The 22,972-nt window shown below is 35.8% G+C and overlaps 1 protein-coding gene across 3 annotated transcripts in view; it reads left to right on the plus strand.

The window, feature by feature from the left end:
• The window catches only part of REV3L (REV3 like, DNA directed polymerase zeta catalytic subunit), a 188,535-nt gene that overhangs the window by 126,046 nt on the left and 39,517 nt on the right, over positions 1-22,972 (plus strand). For all 3 annotated transcript variants that reach the window (XM_068551255.1, XM_068551256.1, XM_068551257.1), the window contains 4 exons: positions 6,264-6,456; positions 7,636-7,747; positions 13,246-13,361; positions 16,047-16,165. In XM_068551255.1, the coding sequence (XP_068407356.1) occupies positions 6,264-6,456; positions 7,636-7,747; positions 13,246-13,361; positions 16,047-16,165 (540 nt within the window). The remainder of the gene's footprint in view (positions 1-6,263; positions 6,457-7,635; positions 7,748-13,245; positions 13,362-16,046; positions 16,166-22,972) is intronic.

Here is a 22,972-nt window from a genome sequence, read left to right on the forward strand (position 1 = left end):
GTTTTTTTCCTGTAATTGATATCTAGTCTCATAGCGTTGTGGTCAGAAAAGATACTTGATACAATTTCAATTTCCTTAAATTTACCTAGGCTTGATTCGTGACCCAAGATATGGTCTATCCTGGAGAATGTTCCATGAGCACTTGAGAAGAAAGTGTATTCTGTTGTTTTTGGATGGAATGCCCTATAAATATCAATTAAGTCCATCTTAATGTGTCATTTAAAGCTTGTGTTTCCTTATTTATTTTCATTTTGGATGATCTGTCCATTGGTGAAAGTGGGGTGTTAAAGTCCCCTACTATTACTATGTTACTGTCGATTTCCCCTTTTATGGCTGTTAGCATTTGCCTTATGTACTGAGGTGCTCCTGTGTTGGGTGCATAAATATTTACAATTGTTATATCTTCTTCTTGGATTGATCCCTTGATCATTATGTAGTGTCCTTCTTTTTCTCTTGTAGTAGTCTTTATTTTAAAGTCTATTTTGTCTGATATGAGAATTGCTACTCCAGCTTTCTTTTGATTTCCATTTGCGTGGAATATCTTTTTCCGTCCCCTCACTTTCAGTCTGTATGTGTCCCTAGGTCTGAAGTGGGTTGGGTCTCTTGTAGACAGCATATGTACAGGTCTTGTTTCTGTATCCATTCAGCCAGTCTATGTCTTTTGATTGGAGCATTTAATTCATTTACATTTAAGGTGGTTATTGATATGTATGTTCCTATTACCATTTTCTTAATTGTTTTGGGTTTGTTTTTGTAGGTCTTTTCCTTTTCTTGTGTTTCCTGCCTAGTGAAGTTCCTTTAGCATTTGTTGTAAAGCTGGTTTGGTGGTGAATTCTCTTAACTTTTGCTTTATCTTTGAAGGTTTTAATTTCTCCATCAAATGTGAATGAGATCCTTGCTGGGTAGAGTAATCTTGGTTGTAGGTTCTTCCATTTCATCACTTTAAATATGTCCTGCCAGTCCCTTCTGGTTTGCAGTGTTTTTGTTGAAAAATCAGCTATTAACCTTATGGGGAGTCCCTTGTATGTTATTTGTTGCTTTTCCCTTGCTGCTTTTAATATTTTTTCTTTGTATTTAATTTTTGATAGTTTGATTAATATGTGTCTTGGCACGTTTCTCTTTGGGTTTATCCTGTATGGTACTCTCTGTGCTCCCTGGACTTGACTATTTCCTTTCCCATGTTAGGGAAGTTTTTGACTATAATCTCTTCAAATATTTTCTCAGTCTCTTTCTTTTTCTCTTCTTTTTCTGGGACCCCTATAATTCGAATGTTGGTGCTTCTAATGTTGTCCCAGAGGTCTCTGAGATTGTCCTCAATTCTTTTCATCCTTTTTTCTTTATTCTGCTCTGTGGTAGTTATTTCCACTACTTTATCTTCCAGGTCACTTATCCATTCTTCTGCCTCAGTTATTCTGCTGTTGATTCCTTCTAGAGTATTTTTAATTTCAGTAATTGTGTTGTTCATTACTCTTTGTTTGCTCTTTAGTTCTTCTAGATCCTTGTTAAATGTTTCTTGTATTTTCTCTATTCTGTTTCCGAGATTTTGGATCATCTTTACTATCATTACTCTGAAGTCTTTTTCAGGTAGGTTGCCTCTTTCCTCTTCATTTATTTGGTCTTGTGGGTTTTACCTTGCTCCTTCGTCTGTAACGTATTTTTTTGTAGTTTTTTTTTTTTTTTTTTTTTTTTTTTTTGATGGGTTGTGCTGTATTTCTGTCTCACTGGTTATTTGACCTGAGACGTCCAGCACTGGAGTTTGCAGGCAGTTAGATAGAGCTGGGTTTTGGTGCTGAGATGAGGACCTCTGGGAGGCCTCACTCCGATTGATATTCCCTGGGGTCTGAGGTCCTCTGTTAGTCCAGCAGTTTGGACTTGGAGTGTCCACCACAGGAACTCAGGCCCGACTTCCAGCCTGGGAACCAAGATCCTGCAATCTTCGTGGCACGGTTAAAAAAAAAAAAAGAGAGAGAGAAAAAGGAGCAGTACAATATCAAAGAATAAAAATATAAAATTAGAAAGATAAAAAATATATTAGGAAAAATAAAACTATAATTGAAACAACTGCAACAAGGTAAAATAAAACCACAACAGAAAAAAGAAAGGGTGGGGGGGAACAAGCCAAAAGGAGAGAACAATAACAAAGTATAAAGAATAAAATAAAATTAGAAAAATAAAAGATTTATTAGGAAAAATAAAAATATAAAAGAATCAACAACATTGAATCAACAAAGCAAAACAGAACCCCAGTCTAAAAGAGGAAAAAAGAAGAAAGGAAAAAAAGAAAAAAAGCCTTGGCTATGGGGGCGGAGTTTAAGTGGGGGGTGGAACTTAGGCAGGGGCGGGGTTTAGGGTGGGGAGGACCTAGGCGGGTGGTGGTGGGGTGATGTTCAAGCATGGGACGGGGCCTCTCCTTAGGACCTGCGCGGAAGGAGAGAGGCAGCAGGTGGAAAGGAGGGCCTCTGGAGTGTGGGGTTCTGGAGTTTGGAGGTGGGACCCTGAGTGAGGCTGTGTGGGCGGGGTTTAGGTCCATCTCGTTGGAGGGGGTCTCGGAGTGTAGAGGTAGGGCCCTGGGTGGGAGTGTAGGGGCGGGGCTTGGGTTCTGCGGGGCAGGAGGGAGGCTCCGAGGGCACAGGATTAGGCCCGGGAGCCCAACAGGCTTCCCAATGCCTAAGTGGACAGGGAAAGCACTGGCCCTGTTCCCTTCCATTCCCTCGCACCCCTCCTGCACCGTATCCCCCAGGGTCTCCCCTGTCGCCGCTGGACCCCTAACCATGGGTGGGTCCCACTGGGTGTAGGAACTCCTCCCCTCCCCCAGCCACCCCTCAGGGGTGCCGGTCCCAGAGGTCCAGCCTTTTACTTTTGCTCCCCCTTTCCTCCCTCCCATTCCTTCAGGACCCACGTGGCTGGAGGGCACCTAGGTGGGCAGAGGATCAGGCCCGGGATCTCAGCAGGTTCCTGGGGGTCCATGTGGGCAGGGGAAGCCTGGCCATGCTCCCTTTTGATCCTCTGCCCTTCCAGTGGTCCCCCAATTTCCCCCTTCAGTCATGGGATCCCTTCCCCTCCCCCAGCCGCCCCTCAGGGGTGGCAGTCCCAGGCCACCTCCACTTCTCCTCCCCCTTCACTCCCCCCATGCCCCACATCCTACCCAGTCGCTGGGGGTTCCTCCCATCCCCTTAGGTGTCTATGGTCCCCCACTGGTGTCTGGTAGGTGCCCTAGTTTTGAGGAGATGTGAATCCACGTTCTCCTATTATGCCATCTTGACTCTGCCCCTCTTGTCCCTTTCTTACCCACCTCTTTACTGATAACACTCAGTAAATCTCTCTCTCCATCTCTTCATTCCATATGTTGGCTTAAGAAAAAAATGCCCGTAAGAACACTAATGCATTTTATGTCGAGGAATAAAAAGGCAAAATTTGAGTGTGCAATTTGGCCTGGTATATAAATAAGTCAACCTCCAAGACTCTTTTTGACCTGAAATTGTCTTCAGTCTTCTCCATAGTCTTTCCATGTGCTCATTGTTTTCTAATTAAAGTGGGGTTTTTTTTTGTTTTGTTTGGGTTTGGAGAGAGGTTTTCCATTTCACATTTTTGTACATGCTTATTGTTTGAAAGAATAAATCCTGAAGAGTATATATTTAAAAGTAAAAGTTCTTTTCATTAGCTCCCCATTTTACTTGGTTTGATTTTTTTTTTTTTTAATATTACTTGTTTTTTAAAAAAATAGAAACAGCAATATATATTTCTTAAGGAAAGTGGTGGATTTTTTGGAAATTTGTTTTATTATTCTATATGCCTTATACATGCATAATTAACGTTCTTATATTTTAAAAAGTACTTAATAACAAATTTACTAATGAATGCATGCACTATTACATACACGTACATGGTAAAAAATTTCACATCATGACAAAAAGATTACCACAATGTTCACTGCAGCTCTATTTACAATAGCCAGGACACGGAAGCAACCTAAGTGTCTATCAACAGATGAATGGATAAAGAAGATGTGGCACGTATATACAATGGAATATTACTCAGCCATAAAAAGAAACAAAATTGAGTTATTTGTAGTGAGGTGGATGGACCTAGAGTCTGTCATACAGAGTGAAGTAAGTCAGAAAGAGAAAAACAAATACTGTATGCTAACGTATATATGGAATCTAAAAAAAAAAAAAAAGGAAAAATTGTTCTGAAGAACCTAGGGGCAGGACAGGAATAAAGATGCAGACGTAGAGAACGGACTTGAGGACACGGGGAGGGGGAAGGGTAAGCTGTGACAAAGTGAGAGAGTGGCATGGACATATATACACTACCAAATGTAAAATAGATAGCTAGTGGGAAGCAGCCACATAGCACAGGGAGATCAGCTCGGTGCTTTCTGTCCACCTAGAGGGGTGGGATGCAGAGGGTGGGAAGGAGACGCAAGAGGGAGGAGATATGGTGATATATGTATATGTATAGCTGATTCACTTTGTTATAAAGCAGAAACTAACACACCATTGTAAAGCAATTATACTCCAATACAGATGTTAAAAAAAGAAAAAAAGATTTCCATTGAAAAGTAAGCTTCTCTCCCACCTGACTAAGCAGTCCACTTCCCCAAAGGCAATAAACAGTTTTATGTTTTTTGTCTCTTTTCAGACATTTTCTATGCATGTACTTAAAATTTTTTACATACATGGAAGCATACTATACTCATTCCATTTATCAATGTATTATGGTGGCCTTTGCATTTTAGGACATGTAGATCTGGCTCATTCTTTTGAAAATTTTAAAGGCTACAGAGTTTTCCATTCTGTAGTTTTTATGGAAGCCACATAATTTATGTAACCAGTTCCCAACTGATAGACATTTAGGTTTTTAGTCTTTTTAACTTACAAAAAACTGAAAATATTATCATCTTTAGTGAACATCTTTTTGCATATATATTGGCTACATATATGAATATATCTACAGGCTTATTCTCAAGAGTAGAAATGCTAGATGAAAGGATATGTCTTTTTTTCTTAATTGAAGTATAGTTGATTTACAACATTATATAGTTTTTAGGTGTACAACATAGTGATTCAATATTTTTATAGATGATAATCCATTTAAAGTTATTATAAAATAATGGCTGTATTTCCCTGTACTGTACAAAATATCCTTGTTGCTTATTTATTTTATACATAGTGTTTTTTATCTCTTAATCCCCTGCCCCTATCTTGACCTTCTCCGCTTCTCTCTTCCCACTGGTAACCCCTAATTTGTTCTGTCCTTTTAAAATTTTGGTAGATATTTCTAAGTTGTCCTCCAAAGATATCTACCAAATTCTACTCCCATCACTAAGGAGTGCCTTGCATTTACATTTCTTCAACAGATGGCATGCAAGATAAATACAAAATATAAATTCTTTATTAATTTATATGATCTGAGTAATTACCAGTAGTCTACTAATTTTTCATTGCCAGGTATATGTATATTACTGGTACAGTGATGGCTATAATTCTAGCTGTAATCATTAATCATCCAACATATATCTTGTTTTTCTTACCCAGAGTTTATTCTTACTTTGTCTTAGAAAGAGAACAAAGGATTACAGTTAAGAAGAATTTTTATTAACATAGGAAAATAAGTGTAAAAAGCAAAATATTATATTTTTTGCATTATATGTCAAAGAGAAAATGTGCATGGGCAAAAATCTGGCTATTGTGTAGTTGACACCATACAATTCTTATGATTTTTTTTTTTCAGGAAAAACTGTAATTAAAAATCTGCCTATTATGTACAAAAGTCTAAATTTAAGTAGCCCTCAGAGGATTAATAGGTAGGAGTTTCAAACTAAAAAATATATGTATTTTCAGTTTAAACTATAGGTAAAACTGTAATTTAATTAACTGGGTAGAAAGTAAAAAGTAAAAGCAACAGACTTTGGTTTGAATGTACAACCTCCTGGACTAGTCATTCTCTTTCTCAAACAGAAATTGCGAAAATTGAGAGGCACTGCATGTACTCTAAGACAGATAGTTTTAAGTATGTGTTGTCATTAAGAAATTACAGCGTAAGCAGATTTTCTAAAAGAAAAACGTGAATTGATTTAACCTAATCTTAGAAGTAAAAATCTAGTTTTAATTTGTGGAGTGTTAAATTGTGAATGTGTCCTTTGTAACCATTTTTTTCTGTAATTTTACACATGTATTTCCTTAGAGTCTTAGTGAAACAGACTTCTTTCAGCATGTCTCAAAAAAAATGTTTAAAAGCGTGATTTTTATTTCCTTTTATAGATACAAAATCTTACTCTAATCAGTGTGGAATTACATGCTCGAACTAGACGAGACTTAGAACCAGATCCTGAATTTGACCCAATCTGTGCTCTGTTCTACTGCATCTCATCTGACACTCCACTACTGGATACAGACAAAACAGAACTCACAGGTGTAATAGTGATTGATAAAAACAAGACAGTCTCTAGTCAAGGTATTGTTCATTTTTATTAATTTTATACCTACCTAAACTAGGATGAACCTTTTCATGGGGCAGTTTCTGTGCTCAAGATCTAAACCAAGCAAGCATAAGGAACTCTTCTCTAAAATGTTTGCTGAGGTGGGAGTAGGAAGTGTTGTCTATAGCTTTGTCCTAAATTCATTATTCTTGAATTATTGTTAGAAGTCAGAAACTATACAATATAAAGAGCTTAATAAAATTTCCAATTAGCATATCTAATTTGATCTAAATATTATCATATAAAATACTAATTGTTAATACTGAAGTCAAATGATTGTGTATCTCTAGGTTGGGTGGACAGTCTTCCTTATATATGCATGCTGGTATTTTGCTGCTAATACAGAGTTTCTCTTTACTTTAAGAAGTTAAGTTACTACTGTAAGTTAATGGTTTATAAAAGACTTAAGATATATTCTAACTTTGTTGATATCTCTTCCTAAATACATACACTTTTGGTTCAGAGGTTCTTCATATAGGATACCACATAAGGCACTTTATAAAATACCAGGTGTTCCTCTGCAATTTTAAATAGTAATTTGTGAATTCAGTCAATTGAGGAGGAAGTCTTAACCTATGACAAAACTGTACAGGAATTTGCAGTTTAATCGGTGATGTGCTTGAGCTGGCTTGTACCAGTTCACAAGCCAATTGCTAAATTTTCATGAATTATTTGAACTAGTTGATGTCACATTGGTAGTTTCAAATTAGCCATGGTGGGAAGTTTTCACATCTTGGATATAGGCAAGCAGTACAAATCAGGGCTTTTTTTTTTTTTTTTTTTTTTTTTTTCTTGGAGAGGTGCTTATAAGCATTCTCCAGCATACCACTGAGTAAAATATTCTCCACTAAGCAAGCCTCTTCCTGTAGGAAGAAACAAAGTAATAATATTTCTTTTTGGGTGACACGTTATCTGGGGAATTTTGTGAATGTAGACTTTTCTGGAAAATAATTGAAAATATGAAGTTTGAATTTTCAGTTACATGTTGTACTAGAAAACCTTTAAGAAAATTTTCAAGAAACTGAGCTAATTATGTATTTACTTTGGGGAATGCTGTCTCATTTTAAAGTATTTTAGTTGCATAGTCTTACTCAAAAGTAAGGGATACTATTACTTAAACAATTATATATAATAAATATTTTGTTTATTCTTAGATATCAGATATCAGACCCCATTACTTATTAGATCTGGAGTTACAGGACTAGAAGTTACCTATGCTGCTGATGAGAAGGCACTTTTTCAAGAAATTGCACATATAATAAAGAGGTATTGTTTTGTATTTTCTGATTTTTTTTTCCAGTCTTTGTTCAGAGTCCTTTTGTGCTACTGTTGATTAATATAGGTGAAAGTTAAAAATAGGAAGTGATGGGCTTCCCTGGTGGTGTGGTGGTTAGGAATCTGCCTGCCAGTGCAGGGGACACGGGTTCAAGCCCTGGTCTGGGAAGATCCCACATAATGCCGTGGAGCAACTAAGCCCGTGCTCCACAACTACTGAGCCTGCGCTCTAGAACCTGCGAGCCACAACTACTAAAGCCCGTGTGCTACAACTACTGAAGCCCACGCACCTAGAGCCTGTGCTCTGCAACGAGAAGCCACCGCAAGGAGAAGCCCACGCACTGCGACGAAGAGTAGCCCCCACTCGCCGCAACTAGAGAAAGCCCACATGCAGCAACAAAGACCCAACTCAGCCAAAAATAAATAAATAAAAAAGAAAAAAAAATTTTAAAAATTTTTAAAAATAGGAAGTGAATCCCTTCCTATGGCCCTTGAAAGAAAAGTTAGCCTGGAAAGGATTTTGCCCTCACCTCCAACCACCATCACCATTTCCAGCAGATTAGGGATAAGAAAAAGAGTATTCTAGTCTCAGGATTTGGGGCCAGTGAAAGAGAAATATTAGCTTAGCCTCTAGCTTTCCCAGTTGGATTTTAGCATTTTTCTATGGTGATGAAATAATGGGGAACTGTACTAAAGTTAAATTGTATTATTCATTAAATAGTCTTCTACCTTGGGAACCAGCCACCATTTCAGTACCTTTTTTCTTTTTCTTTGTTTTTTTAAAGAAAATGTTTTCTGAGTTTTAAACAAATCAGTATTTCCAAAAAACTTTGGAATGTAATTTGTTCATAAATTTAGGACTATCTGGTACATACTCTTTTGTGCACATAGTTTCTTAAAAATCTCTTTTGACCATTTGATAGTTGGCTTTGATGCTTGATAGTAGAATCTTGTCAAAATTTATGAAAAAGATATTTTAACCAAAAAAATTTTAATTTAAAAATTAAACAATTAAGTGGATCTCTTTTGCATTTTCTCAAGAGTATAACTCTTAGCAGCCATTGCCCATTGCTAGATTTAGGTTTTTAAATGCCTAAAGCAGGCTGGAAAATACTCTTTGGATCCTGATGTATGGATAAAAGCTGTCCTTGAGCGTGTTGTTACACTCAAGCCTTTCTGTTCTGCTTTTGTAGTCGAACTTTTTCCTATAAAACTGAGACGATATCCTGCATTAAAGATCAAGGTGATGTTTTACTGACTCAACATCTGATTGCATCCCAGATGGGTTAACATAAACCATTTTGAAAATTAGAAAAGCAGAAAACGTTTTCAGTGAAACAAAATTAGATTAAGTGTCAAAGCATAAAAAAAATGATATGCTGCTACCCACCACTCTAGGGAGGAAAAAAGAGGAATGTATTTTTACTATTTATGGCACTGGTGACTGGATGGGTTCCCATCCATTTGAGTCTTGCCATTGTCAGTCCTATCTTTTATCTTCTCTTAGAGATGTCAACATGTCAGGTACTTTCAGTGCCCCCACTGCAAGCAACTTAGCAAAAGGAACATGTAAGAGTTTTAGGCAGATGCCATTCTGTGGACCAGCACATATCCAGTAATGTCCCTGGGCTTTGTATGCTTGTCTTCTCCTTGTTAGGTTTATTCCCAGCAATAGGATTACCTGCGAAAATTGAGAATCTTGTCAATCATTTGCAAGTGCAGGAACTTTCTTAAATGTCCATAACATGACTTAACGCTAGTTGTTAAGAAAAATGCAGTAAACAAAAATAAAGCTAACTTCTGGTTCTTACTCAAAAGATCATATGGCTATTAGAAAAAGAAGAAAAATGCTTAAATATCAACATTTCAATTCTGTAATGTCCTTTATATATTAGTCCAAACAACTCCCTAAAAGATTATTTCCTTCTTACACCTCATTTGTTGAGTACCTACTCCACACAGGTTTTGCTAAGAGCGTAGGCTTGGGAGTCAGCCAGCTCTGTCTTTTTGTCTTGAGCAAGTTACTTATCTTTTTAAACTTTGGTTTCCTCATCTGTAAAAGGGGTAATAGATATGAGAATTAAGTGAGATAAAGCACATAAAACTCTTAGCCTGGTCAGTACTTAAATGTTAACTCTGTGTGTAAGATACAGTTCTTAAGTGCTGAATATAAGATTGAATAAGATATAGATGCATATTCTCAAAGAGTTTTATTGTCCTTTTTTTTCTATTCTTAATATTTACCTGCTCAGGTGGCAAACACATAAAATAGTGTAAAGCGATATTACACAAGTAAAACCAAATCCATTATCTTCTTGTCACAAACATTTTTCTCTTTCTGTATTTCCTTGAACTATTAATTTCACATTTCCCCAGACTCCCTAACTTAAATAATTTAAGTTTTGAGTCCTTCCTTTTTTTCTTCTCTAATCCATGCATTACATCCTATCCATTTAACCTCAGAATTATCTTTCAAGATCATTCCTTCTCCCCTCCCCATGCCCATTGCCACTCCCCTAGTTAGAGCCCCCTCACCTCTCATCTGTACAGATGTTATTGGGTTATCTAAAATATTAATTGTAAAGCAGCTTTTTTCTGCCTAAGCAAATAAAATTATTTTCATATTTGCTGCTTTTTCTGATGCTTCATCAGAAGCACAGTTTTGTTCTTCACTACTAATCCTATCTACCCAACCTTGTTCTTTCTATAACTTTTAGAAACCTGGTAGAGTGAATAAAATTTACAGAAATTGCAGAACAAGTCACCAAGATTTTGTTATTGTCACTGAATGTTTTCACAGAAGAAATATGGAATCCTTGGGACTTTGAACTTGAAAAAGATGTTTTATCAGCTTTGAGAGTCTTGTAAAAACTAAACAGCCTCTAGGTCAAAAAATAAATATACATAATCTGAAAAATACTGAAATGACAGTTTTTCTAAAAACAAAATCTATTTAATCCATTAAGAGAAGCATTAAGGGTAGCTTTTTGTTTTTTCAGCGGTCATCTCTGAGCAGTAGTAGTTTATAAAATAGGTACTTGTTAATTGAGAAAAAAATACTTTCAAAACATTATCAGAAAATAAGTGTACTTAATCACTCTATTAGTCATTTACCACAACAGAGCAAGTAGCTGATTGGAATAATTCTTAATAAGTAGATGTTTTATGAATCAAAAAAATTCAGATGAAGAAGGTGGAAGAACTATGTAAGAGTTATAACATAAGGGCTCTGTAATCATCTGGCATCTTCTTCATGTTGTACCCATGTTTAGAAATGTATGTGATAGGTACTCCAGCAATCTTCCAAAGTCTTCTCTTAAGATCAAGGTTAACTGTGACCAAATTGTAATGCCTGTTCTAAATATTCTTAGTATTAATGCAGTCAGCTGCATGGGTTCTTTCGTGTGTGTATGGGAATCCTTCAAATCTCCTTTCCCTGACAATCCTTAGAGTCACTTAACACTTCTGCCCCAGTTTCTCAAATTTAGACATTACATAGTTAGTTTTATAGGGAGATGCACTTGTCATGCAGATCATCTTTGACTGCTCTGAGAAGAGTTTAACTTTAATGGAAGAGTTGATGAAGTTGCTATCAACAAAGATGTGTTGAGATATTGGATGTTATTTTAGAAGACTAATGAGCAGGAAGGGTGTTGGGGGACTTCTCTTTTCTTGAAGCCCTAGGACTTTTCTGGACTTCCTTTTTAAGAATTAATCTACCCTTTTTAACCTCTGATCTCTGAGACTGAGCCTTTGCCTCATTGTTGCACATTGCCTTACTTTCTTTGGCTTCTCCCTGCTCTCTCGTGTTATAATCCTGCTCTTTGTTCCAAAATTACCAGCCACGTGGCACTTTCTACCAAGAAAACCCTTTTATAGGTCGGTGAAAAGATCCATTTGGCTGTTCTATTAAATTAATCAGTTTTATTAAATTAAGTGGTTTTCTCAGAAATTTCAGTCCTTCTTATATAGAGGAAAGCACATGGATATATGTTATCTTTTTCTCCTGACAAGTTTGAAGGCTACTTTGTAAGTCTGTAGTATGACAATGGATCACAAGCAGATCACCAGATATTGAAATTTACGTTAGGGAATGTATTTTATAGGGCCTTTAAGGAATAGGAAAAATGAAAAGAATATTATTGCAGAAGTTTGAGCCTAGTTCTTTTGACATTAGCCACTTAAGTAAGGAGACATTTTTGTGACATTCTTATTTTTGTTATCTAAGTAAAAACTAATGTCATTCAATACCCATTTAAAGAAATTAGCTATGGAAGTATGATAAAATATTAGCAAACCAGTTCTAAAAATAGATCTGGTCTGCCCATGATCCATTGTTATACCACAGACTTGCAGAGTAGCCATATATTGCTTACATTAGTAAATTGGGGTAATCTATAACTGCAGATTTGATGAAACTTAAAGTGTTAAGTGATGTAATCTGGACAGGCTGCACATCCCATAATTCAGAGTGACTTTATAAGCAGTTATGTAAAACCCAACTTTATAAGTTTTTGTGATCTTTCACTCTGCTTTTTTGGCTTTTATGAATAATGGTACAATAATCAGAGTAACTTGGAACTTCTAATTTGATAGCATTACAGTAGTTTTCACTCTCAAAAGTTTTTGTTCTCCACTTAAGACTGTAATCAGTTCTTCTCTTGCCCACACAATTTTCCCATTGAAGTAAATCTTCATGCTTATTTTCCTTTGTACTATAATCAAACATTTTTTTATGGTGGTCACTGTGGAAGTCCTCAGAAGAAGCACAAAACAGCTCCTTCTAAGGTGGATGCAGATTGTCAGTTCAGTTCTACCAGTGCAACTGTGTGACCCCAGTAAGCATATTTTTCACCTAGTTTCTGATGTTTAGCTTCCCGACATTAATCTCACCCCTATTAATATTTAATTCTTCCATTAAACTGAGTCACCTTCCTCTTAAGTTTAGAGGACAAACTTATCATTACGGAGGCCTTACTTTATGTGAGGACCAAGTCTTTACTAAGAGGGAAAAGGAAGAAATTTTCATTTTCTTTCTCAGCATTACAACTGTTTAAGGACAGTAGAGGGTAGAGGGGTAGAGAAGTGACAACAAACAGGGATCATTTTCAAAATACAGTATCCACACGTGCCCTCATACTTCACCCCACCCCTACCCACATTATATCTCAATTATACCCTCACTTATACACTTTACTGGTAATGCCTGCCTCCCAGCCCAATTTTTAGCAGCCTCTTTGCCAAGTCATATCAAGTAAATACGTAATCTAAGTAAAAACTACTTTTGCTTTACAAAAGTAGCTTCGAACTAAGAACTCTAACCACCCCATCCCTTCCTCTGTAGAAATTCTATAGGTACCACTGTATCACCTGAGAAACATTATAAAATGTAGATTTTTAATTTTGTCATTTATATCATGAAGAAGTAGTTCTTCTGGTTAAAGGTTCAAATGTGTGGTCCTTGTTTAATTTTTTCATTCCTTCTTTAGGTATGATCCTGATATTCTGCTAGGATATGAGATTCAGATGCATTCCTGGGGTTACCTCTTACAGAGGGCTGCTGCACTGAGTGTTGACTTATGCCAGATGATCTCTCGGGTGCCAGGTAGGAAGCACTATGAATGTTTTATTGTTAACTACAGGGCAAATTACAAATAAATAAAGACAGGATTATTATTTTAGCCTGATTTTGAATACTAAATTGTGTAAGTTCTAGATATATCATAACTCCATTATAAACTTTAATCATACATATATCCCATTTTTATCCAGCATTTTAACATAAATATTTTTCTGCATTATGAGATAGTCTTTATAATCATTATGAAGCACGTAACATTTCTTTGACTTGATATACCATAATTTTATTTTATTTGTCTGGTTCTATGTTTTATCCATTTGGTGAGGAAGGAGGAGATGGTAGAGGAACACTAACTGTTTTTTTATTTGGGTGTCAGGCTAAAAAATTACATGAATTTTGAAGGCTGTTCCCCAAAAGTGTGATTCTAATTGAAGAGAGGGGCAGTAATAATATTCATATCAAAATTAGTTTTTCAAGCATTTTTTAAATTATGTTTTGTTTATAGTTACTGAATTTTTAATAACTTTGTTTTAAAGGCCCCCCCGCCCAAGTCGGACTAGGACAAAGTAGCATATACTTTGGAAGGTGTAAAGATCAAATACAAAATTAGTAAAACCAATCAAGGTACCTCCTGAAAGGGGTTATGAAGTCAATAAAATATCTAAAGTGTTGGTAAATGTAAAGGGAAAAATTGAAGCTAGAAGATTCAAGGACAGTAAATATTTTGAGTTTTGCAGAAGTTTAGAAAAAATGGCAGAGCTGCTTTTAGTTTTTCATTGCATTAATTGTTTGTAGCTTCTCTGTCCCTTGAGTGATAGGAATAGTGATATATCTCAAATTTTTCAACATTTCATTGGGGATAGGTTTCTGAACATTCAGGATAGGTAGCATGAGTGTTCAGTGCACTTATTAATTAATTAATTGTAATGAGTAAGGTATATGACTTCAGAATAATGAATGAAAGCTCCTGTCCTTTTAGAACACTGCTGAAACCCTTTTTATGAGACAACATGGTGCAGTAGAAAGGGCATGCTTAGGGAGGCATAGTAAAGAGCACCAATGGTAAAGAGCTCACATTCTGGAGAAAGACCACCTGGGTTCAAATCCTGGCCAGCAGGATTCAGACATCCAACAGGATAGGTTTCTTAACTTATTGATACCTCAATTTGTTCATCTGTAAAATAGGGACGTAATAGAACTTATCTCATAGGGCTATTATAAAATACTTAGAACAGTGCCTGAGAACATAGTAAACATTATGTGTTTGTTAAATGAAAGAGTGAAAGAAAAAAAAAAAAACACTTTTTTTTAACTTTCTTTTTTAATTGATTTACAATATTGTGTTAGTTTCACACAGTATAGCACAGGGAATTATATCCATTATCTTGTAATAACCTATAATGGAATATAATCTGCAAAAATACTGAATCACTATGCTGTACACTTGAAAAAAATCTTTTAAACATTATGTTTTTAAAATAAAGAAGAGCAGTAGGTTTGTGTACATGGTCTTTGGAATCAGGTAACCCAGGTTTAGAATACTGGTTTTGTTACTGTATGGCCTGGGGCAAGATAAAACATTTCCGAGTAGAATGTACTATAGTGCAAAATAAAAATTATACTAACATAATAAAGTGGCTGTATTAAAATAAAATAAATAATGTTAGTAAAGTTCTTAGAACATAATAGACATTCAAATATGGTAAATATATTTATTATTCTAGAGCCTCTGTCAACAACATTCATGTATACCCAGTGTTATATAGGAGAAATAAATTTTAATTTCTAATTCTAGATAACATCATCACTTAGAAACTAGACTCAGAACTCTGTTCGCTGTAAGAGGAACTCTTCATCTAGTTTTCCATACGTAGTTAATAGAATTTCACCCTGAATATGAACATCATTAATTAATGTCAACAAATTTTCAGAGAATTGTTTAGGTTAAAAATTCTACCATTTTTTCCCCCAAGAAATGACCAGTTTAATAACAAATATTTTTCATCCAAACACCAAAGAAATGATGTGGTGTTAGGTATGCATAAAAATAGCACCAGGGCTTCCCTGGTGGCGCAGTGGTTAAGAATCCTCCTGCCAATGCAGGGGACACGGGTTCGAGCCCTGGTCTGGGAAGATCCCACATGCCGCGGAGCAACTAAGCCCGTGCACCACAACTACTGAGCCTGCGCTCTAGAGCCCGTGAGCCACAACTACTGAGCCCACGTGCCTAGAGCCCGTGCTCTGCAACAAAAGAAGCCACTGCAGTGAGAAGCCCGTGCACTGCAACAAAGAGTAGCCCCCGCTCGCCGCAACTAGAGAAGGACTGTGCGCAGCAACGAAGACCCAACACAGCCAAAAATAAATAAATAAATTTATTTAAAAAACAAATAGCACCAGTAATTATCATATTTAAAGAGAAAAGCATTTATTTTTTAAAAAACGTGTGTGTATATATGTGTTTTATTGTTAAAAAATATATACAGTTTTCAGATGTATTTATTTCACAAAATTCTTTTATAACTTAAAGAGGAAAGAAAAACTTTTATTAGTCAATGATTATTCTCTTAAGTCTAATACAAAATAAACTGTGAATTACATTTAATCTTTAATCTTCATCTTGAATTTTTATTATTCTCATTTTCTTTTGCATGGTTTGCTTGGAAATTTGGTGTCTGTGAGTCCTGATGCAACCTATATTCATTTCTATAGATGACAAAGTTGAGAATAGATTTGCAGCCGAAAGAGATGACTATGGGTCAGATACCATGAGTGAGATAAATATCGTTGGCCGAATTACACTAAATCTTTGGAGAATCATGAGAAATGAGGTAAGGTACTTTATCTGAAATTTGGTTTGGAAATAAGAGATCAGATCAATATATAGTGATTTTAATCATTATAGAATATTAGTATAGCTTCCTATATAGCTTATGCTTATTTGTGAATTATTTTTATTATACTTAGAGTTTCAAAAATAAATACTACTTTCTAAAATGCAAAGCTATAGAAGTATTTAACTTTGTTATTGATGATTTTTTTTTCCCCTGTTTCTGTCTAAGCACAAATAGCAGTGGCTATAAAAGTCTACAGCTATCATAAAATGTTATCTTGTATGTATGGAATGTTGTATAATTTCATCATTTTTTGCTCTTAAATCATTTTTACACTCAAGGCCAGATAAACTCAGCTTGACCTTTTTGATTTATTACAGTAAGAAAAATTTAGTCTAGATATAGGAAAGAACTTTTTGAACTAAGGATATTTAAAACCTGGGTCAATTGGAAACACATTACTTGGAAATAGTTAATAGCAGCATCCAGTTGAGTCTCTGGGGGCCCAGGTGAGGATTTTTGTTAGTATGAAACTATCTTATTAATATGCAATCACTCAGAGAAATAATTCTGTCACCAGAAATGTTAAGAAAAAAGATACCTACAATAAATTGCTCTATTCTCAGATTTTGGACTTGTAATATCAGATAAAATGTTTAAATTTAAGAGAGAACTCTATTCTTCAGCTACTTCCCTTTAAAAATACTTTCTCTTTCTATTATACACTCATTCGCTGTGATCTTTTCTGGCTCTTCTAGATTTATATAAAAATTTGAGTTTCCAAGCATGCCCTCTGCAATTCTTTTGGGACCAATCACAGAGTAATTCTTCCAGATAAGAAAATATGCTCTTTATATAAAATTTAGGTATTCCCATTTTTATTTTTATTTTCTCTCTGCACCATGAGCTTAAAGTTATGCTCACATTTTATCTAATTTGAAAATGTACCATATGTGTATCTGCTTGAGGATAATGTTATCCTGTTGTTTCTTCTTAAAATATTGTCAGCACAAGAATCCTCCAGTGACTTCAAAAATACAGTTGACCCTCAAACAACATGGGTTTGAACTACACAGATCCACTTATTGGTGGATTTTTTTTTTCTCCGATAAATACATACTACAGTACTACATGATCCACGGGTTGGTTGAATCTGCAGTGCAGATTTGCAGATACGAAGAGCTAACTGTAAAGTTATACACAGATTTTCAACTGCATGGGGGTTGGTGCCCTAACCCCTGTGTTGTTCAAGGGTCCACTGTAATTCCTAGTGACACGGCATAGGATATGGAAGGTACAGAGATTGTGATGTATTTGGTTTGTATATTCCATTATGTATTTCAAACTTCAGTTTCCGATATTGCCTGAATGAACACATAAATTAAGTATATAAACACAAAATTAAATTATTGAGTCTTACTTAGTTTTAGGGGTCTTTTCATTCCTGAAGATCCAAAGGGCAACTATAGCAATTATCAACTGTTAGCTTAAAAATCACAAATTAGAGAGTAAATATTTTTTCAGAGTTTAGGGCTTTCTTTAGTCCTTACTGAAAATTCAGGGTCAAAGGCTTTCTCTAATTCTAGGCTAAATGTATACCATCTCTGATCTTTATTTGCATCTGTGCGGAACAACTGTGAAAAAGTTATGAGTAGGGTAATTTACACCACCACCACCTCTACTTCCTAGATGCGCCAAATTAGATTATCACTTTTTTCCTAACCCTAAATACTTCTGGCAATTTGGAAATTTCCGTGAAATCCTGAATGAACTTGTGGGAAGTACTGTCTTGTATCTCTAGTTGTTATAGAATTTTAAGGGTTATGACTTTGGCCCTAAGAGTTTCTTCATATTAGAGGCCCTCAAACTATTTTTTCTGGATCTAAACAGTTCCAGAAGCTCCTTTTTTATCTTTATTTCTTTTATCTGTATCTCCCTCATGACACTTAGCTGTTTCTAGCTCTATTATTGTTTTCTTAAATATTTATACTTCGTTTTTAATGTCCCTTATTAAAAATAATTTATATTCACTATAAAAAAATGCAGAAGAGTATGTAAAATGAAAGTGAAATCCAACATCTCCACAACAGTTGCACTCCCCAGATACAATTTACAGTTGAATGGATACCTTTTTTTTTAATGCTACTTTGGATTTTTAAATTTTTTTTAATTTGTTTTTTAATATACTAGTTTTCACTCTCCTGCTTAACAGAGAATTACTGCTCTTCCCTCCAGACTTTGAATCCTCAGTAACAAACGAAGTGCCTCTGAAATAGTGCTCATGATATACTTGACTGCTTGAATGAAAGAATAAATGACTCTTCCCCAGCGGATTATATTTAGAGGCCTTCTGGATATCAACTTAATCCAGGCCTTTCAAGAATTTGCAAACTAGGTTGGAAATAGATCTGATTCAATTCAACAAATATTATGGAATGCCATCGCTAGTGCACAGATTTGGGCCTCGGTTTAGATCAAATTAAGATTAAGGGTATAGCTGGTTCCTCCATTTTAGCAGGCAGATTATCTGGGTGCAGATGTTGTTAGATGGGTAGATGTGAGGATGAGAATCTGTGAAAGTTCTCTTCTGGTTGCTTCAGTTTTCTCAGTGAAATAGGAACCACTGTTCTCAGCTGGGGAGGGGCTCTTTGGGTTTGAGGAGAGAAGAGTTATTTAGGAGAATTTGAGAGTGATTAAGAAAAAATATAGAAGCGAGGCATTGACAGCCCATTTGAGATTTGCATCAGTAAATTAAAGAGAGACCTGCCAGCTGTGTTCAGATTCACAGATATAAGTGCAGAGTATCAGAGGGTTAGATTTGAGCACAGCTCACAAGCAAAGGGTTATGGCTTTACTAAAATTTAATTAATTAAAAGGAAGCAAGAGGGGGCAGAGAACTGAATGTTAGTGCAAAGTTGGGATTATAATGACTGACTGTGGAATTTGAGCTAGGTTAGGAGCAAAGAGGTCACGGCACCTCACGGGGAGTAACCCGGAAGGAGACGGCGGTCAGAGGATGGGTTACATGAGATTATGGAGAGGGTACAATTACCGGTAATCACAGGTCTTGGAGTATGATCGTCGGAGTGGCTAAGGCGATATGGAGGCAGTGATGTGAACTACCTCTGAGACTTGTCTTCTGGTAGCAGTGTGGAAGGGGGCAAGACCAGAGGTAGGAAACCAGTGAGAACATTATTGTAGTAGCTCAAATGAAAGTTGACAGTGATATAGCGATTCACAAAACAATTTAGAGAGTAAATCCACAAGAATTGGATGTACAAAAAGATGAAGAGGAGGAGGTGTCAAGAATGATTATCAGTGTTCTGGCATAGATGATTTAAGATCATGTTTAGGTGGGAAAATGAAGATTAAGGATATAGAGCATGAGGTATCAGTCAGATATCCAGGTGAAAGATACTCAACAGACATTTCAATAGGAAAGTCTCAAATATGGGGTAGAGTCTGGATTAGAGGTACAGCCTTGAAAGTCACATGAGAGTGTGGATGAGCTCACCAAGAAGTGAATGGAGAGAGCGATCAGGATTGAGCCAAGCACAATTTTGTGAATGAAAACATTTTGAGGAGCCGACAGAGGAATCAGATGCTACGAAGGAGTTGTCAGATAAGATAGTGAAGAACACTCCCAACAGTCAGTAGGAAGATCAGATGCTTCCACACAAGCATGTAGGCCTCCATCTCAGTTTGGAACATTGGAATCTGGTTCTAATATTCCCTGTTACAGCGTCAGTCTGTCAATAAGCATCTGTTAGGTAAAATAATATGCTCCCTTGTATTCATATATTGTCTTATCATTTATAAGGCACTTTTATAGACTTGTCATTTTTAACTTCTGATACTCACAAACTTGCAGGATAAGTAAGACAAGAAAGTAGTGAGGTATTATTCCAGATGAGAAAACTGACATTCACAGAAGTGACTTGCCTAAAAGCTTCATAGCTAGTATGGGGTTAAGAATCAGGATTGTGGGCATGCGCTCTGTCTTATTTTGTATATTTTATTTTAAGTATATATAAGGTAAAACATGTGTAAAATAAAATATATAAAATAAGCTCTCTGAGAACAGAGAGCATGTTTAAAATGAGTATGTGTCTGTGTATGTATGTATATACACACATATCCCATATATATTATATGGCTTTGATAGGGCATCTATCACTGACCCCATAGGCATGTAAGAGCCAAATGAGACATAAATGATATATATACATTTAGAGGAAAGACTGTTGAGTCTTGGTGCAGAGTGAGGAGGGAGTGGGAAGAAGGTACAGAGATGTTCTTGCTGTCAAAGAACACTCTAGAAAAGGAGATAGACTTGTCACCAATAATTGGTGTGTTTTAGGGTGCAGAGTAAGCAGCTGAAACAAAAAATACCACACGGCAATGAAAAAGAATGAAATATTGCCATGTTGAACAATAGATGAATCTCAAACGTAATGCTGACCAAAAGAAACCAGATAAATAATAGTACATATTAAATATTTCCATTTATATGAAGTTTAAAAATAGCAAGACTAATCTATAACTTTGGTGAGTATTGAGTGGGAAAGGGCACAAGGGAGCCTTCCAGTGTCCTAAAAATTTCTTCATATGCATGGTGGTTACACGGATGTATACATAAAAATTCATGAGTTGTTCACTTTAAATTTGTGTATTCTTCTATAGAAAGTTTATGTCAACCAAAATTTTTAATTGAAGACTCTGGGGAAATGAGGAACAACTGCGGGAATAAGGCGATAGAGGATAATAGGGCACAGGTGCTTCCTTATGGTCTCCTTCCACTTTCCTCTTTATTTTCTCAGTTCCCTTGCACTAATTAATTCTCTGATCGCCTCTCCCCATTCTGAATAATTTGTTTCTGAAGGGACTAACCATTGGGTACTGCACATTGACTCTGTGAATAGAAAAGTGTAACCATAGCTCTATCAGCTGATTCCTTTAATCAGTAAAATAAATGGCCAAGGACTGTAACACTTTCTTCCTCTATCACTTCTGACTTTGATCTACATAGTACATTTTTCCAATGTTTAACTTACTCAGATTGCCTTCTAAAACAAGTAACAAACTCCTAATTCATAGTTTTAGATTCACTGTCAACTTATGGAGTAAATCACTCTAAAGATTGGAACATTCTAAAGGTGGATCATCTTAATTTTAGAGTTCATGTTTCCTTCCTTTAATTTTACTCACAGCTGGGATTATAGGTGACCATTTTTACGCTTCTGTGACACTAAGAAGACCCAAAGTAGAGTGGGTGCTATAAGGTTATAATATTTTAGTCTTAATCCAATTTATGACATAGTTCTATTTGAAATAAACTCAACTCAGAACATAGGTCTGCCATCTGCCTCAGATGTTGGGGACCAATTTCTAAAATTTAAATTTAGTTTGAGATCACAGAATCCCCTAGTTAATCCTTATAGGTCAACCTACATGGCAAACTTCCAAGTTTTCCCATAATGAGAGAGCTGCAGGACAACATGGTGATCTTTTCTGTAGAGATTTTTTGATTGTTTTAATGATGATATATACTCTAACAGAAGTTTAGGTTTGGTCTAAAGTGCTATACTCTTTATTAGGTAATCATGTAACTACCTGAGATCAGATATTTGGTTCCATTCTCTATGAAACTAAATAGAAAAAAATTTTAAACTAAATTAAAATATTCATTAGCATGTAGAAGAGTCACTTGAATATGGGAATTTTATAATAAAATGAGTTATTTATTTTTGAGAGAAGTACTCCAGGGCAATACTGATTTTTGTAAAAGAAATGGTAATTTACTTCCATTTACCCCCATAATGGGTTAGTACCTGCTTTATACTGGTGACTTTAGAATAGATATGCTCATTCCAAAGTTTAAAAGTCTGTGTGTGTGTGTGTGTCTGTCTGTCTGTCTGTCTGTCTGTCTGTCTGTCTGTCTGTCTGTCTAAGTGTAAGTACATACACATACTCCGAAGTATGCCACATTCTGATGCTGTCGTTCTGGAGATTGATAGAAATTGTAGATAAAGAAGACCAGTTTTTTTGGGGTCACTGCACTGAGATGAGCTTAACATTCAATCCCTGTTTTGTACTTGCTGGATTGTAGAAGTGGAAAAGAATATATTTTAAAATTGTAATATACAAATGTGAAGTGCTGTTTGAACTACTCCTCAGAACCTCGAGCTGACCTAAGAATGGTGACTGCTGGTTCCTTAATTTCCATTTTACACTGAAATACCTGCCATTGTTTAGATTGCTTGTGTCTTGTAGGTATTTCTGAGAGATCATCTAGCTAGAGGTATGTTTTATGAATTTGGACCCTTTTTCAGTATTCTTCTCCCAGTAACACAGCTTTCACCTACATATTTTGAAGATGGGAAATATTTCTGTCATTTCTTTTTAATCTTTTGCTTTCGGAATGAAATTGACTCTATAATGTCCATATATTGGGTCTTAGTACTGATGTAATTCTTGGGAGCAGGATGAATGCCTGCCTTTAACTAGATAACTCATCCTCGAATCTGTGGGAGCCTGTTAATCAGCATGTCATCCAGGATCAAAAAGTAAGTATGGAAAGAACAAAAAATTAACTTGCTTGACAATGCTTCTGTTTGTCAGTATTTGTATTGGCATAGAGTATAAACAGAAGTGATAAGAACTGGGCTCTCTAAAGTAAGTATTATATGACCAAGTTGAATCTCTTCAGGTCTGATTACTTTTCTAATTAAATATTAATTTATTACAAACATTTCTGTCCAGTAGGCTATATGTATAGTTTTAAATTAATTATGATTCAGTTGT

Source organism: Eschrichtius robustus, chromosome 9, assembly GCF_028021215.1.
Source record: "Eschrichtius robustus isolate mEscRob2 chromosome 9, mEscRob2.pri, whole genome shotgun sequence".
Classification (NCBI taxonomy): Eukaryota; Metazoa; Chordata; class Mammalia; order Artiodactyla; family Eschrichtiidae; genus Eschrichtius; species Eschrichtius robustus.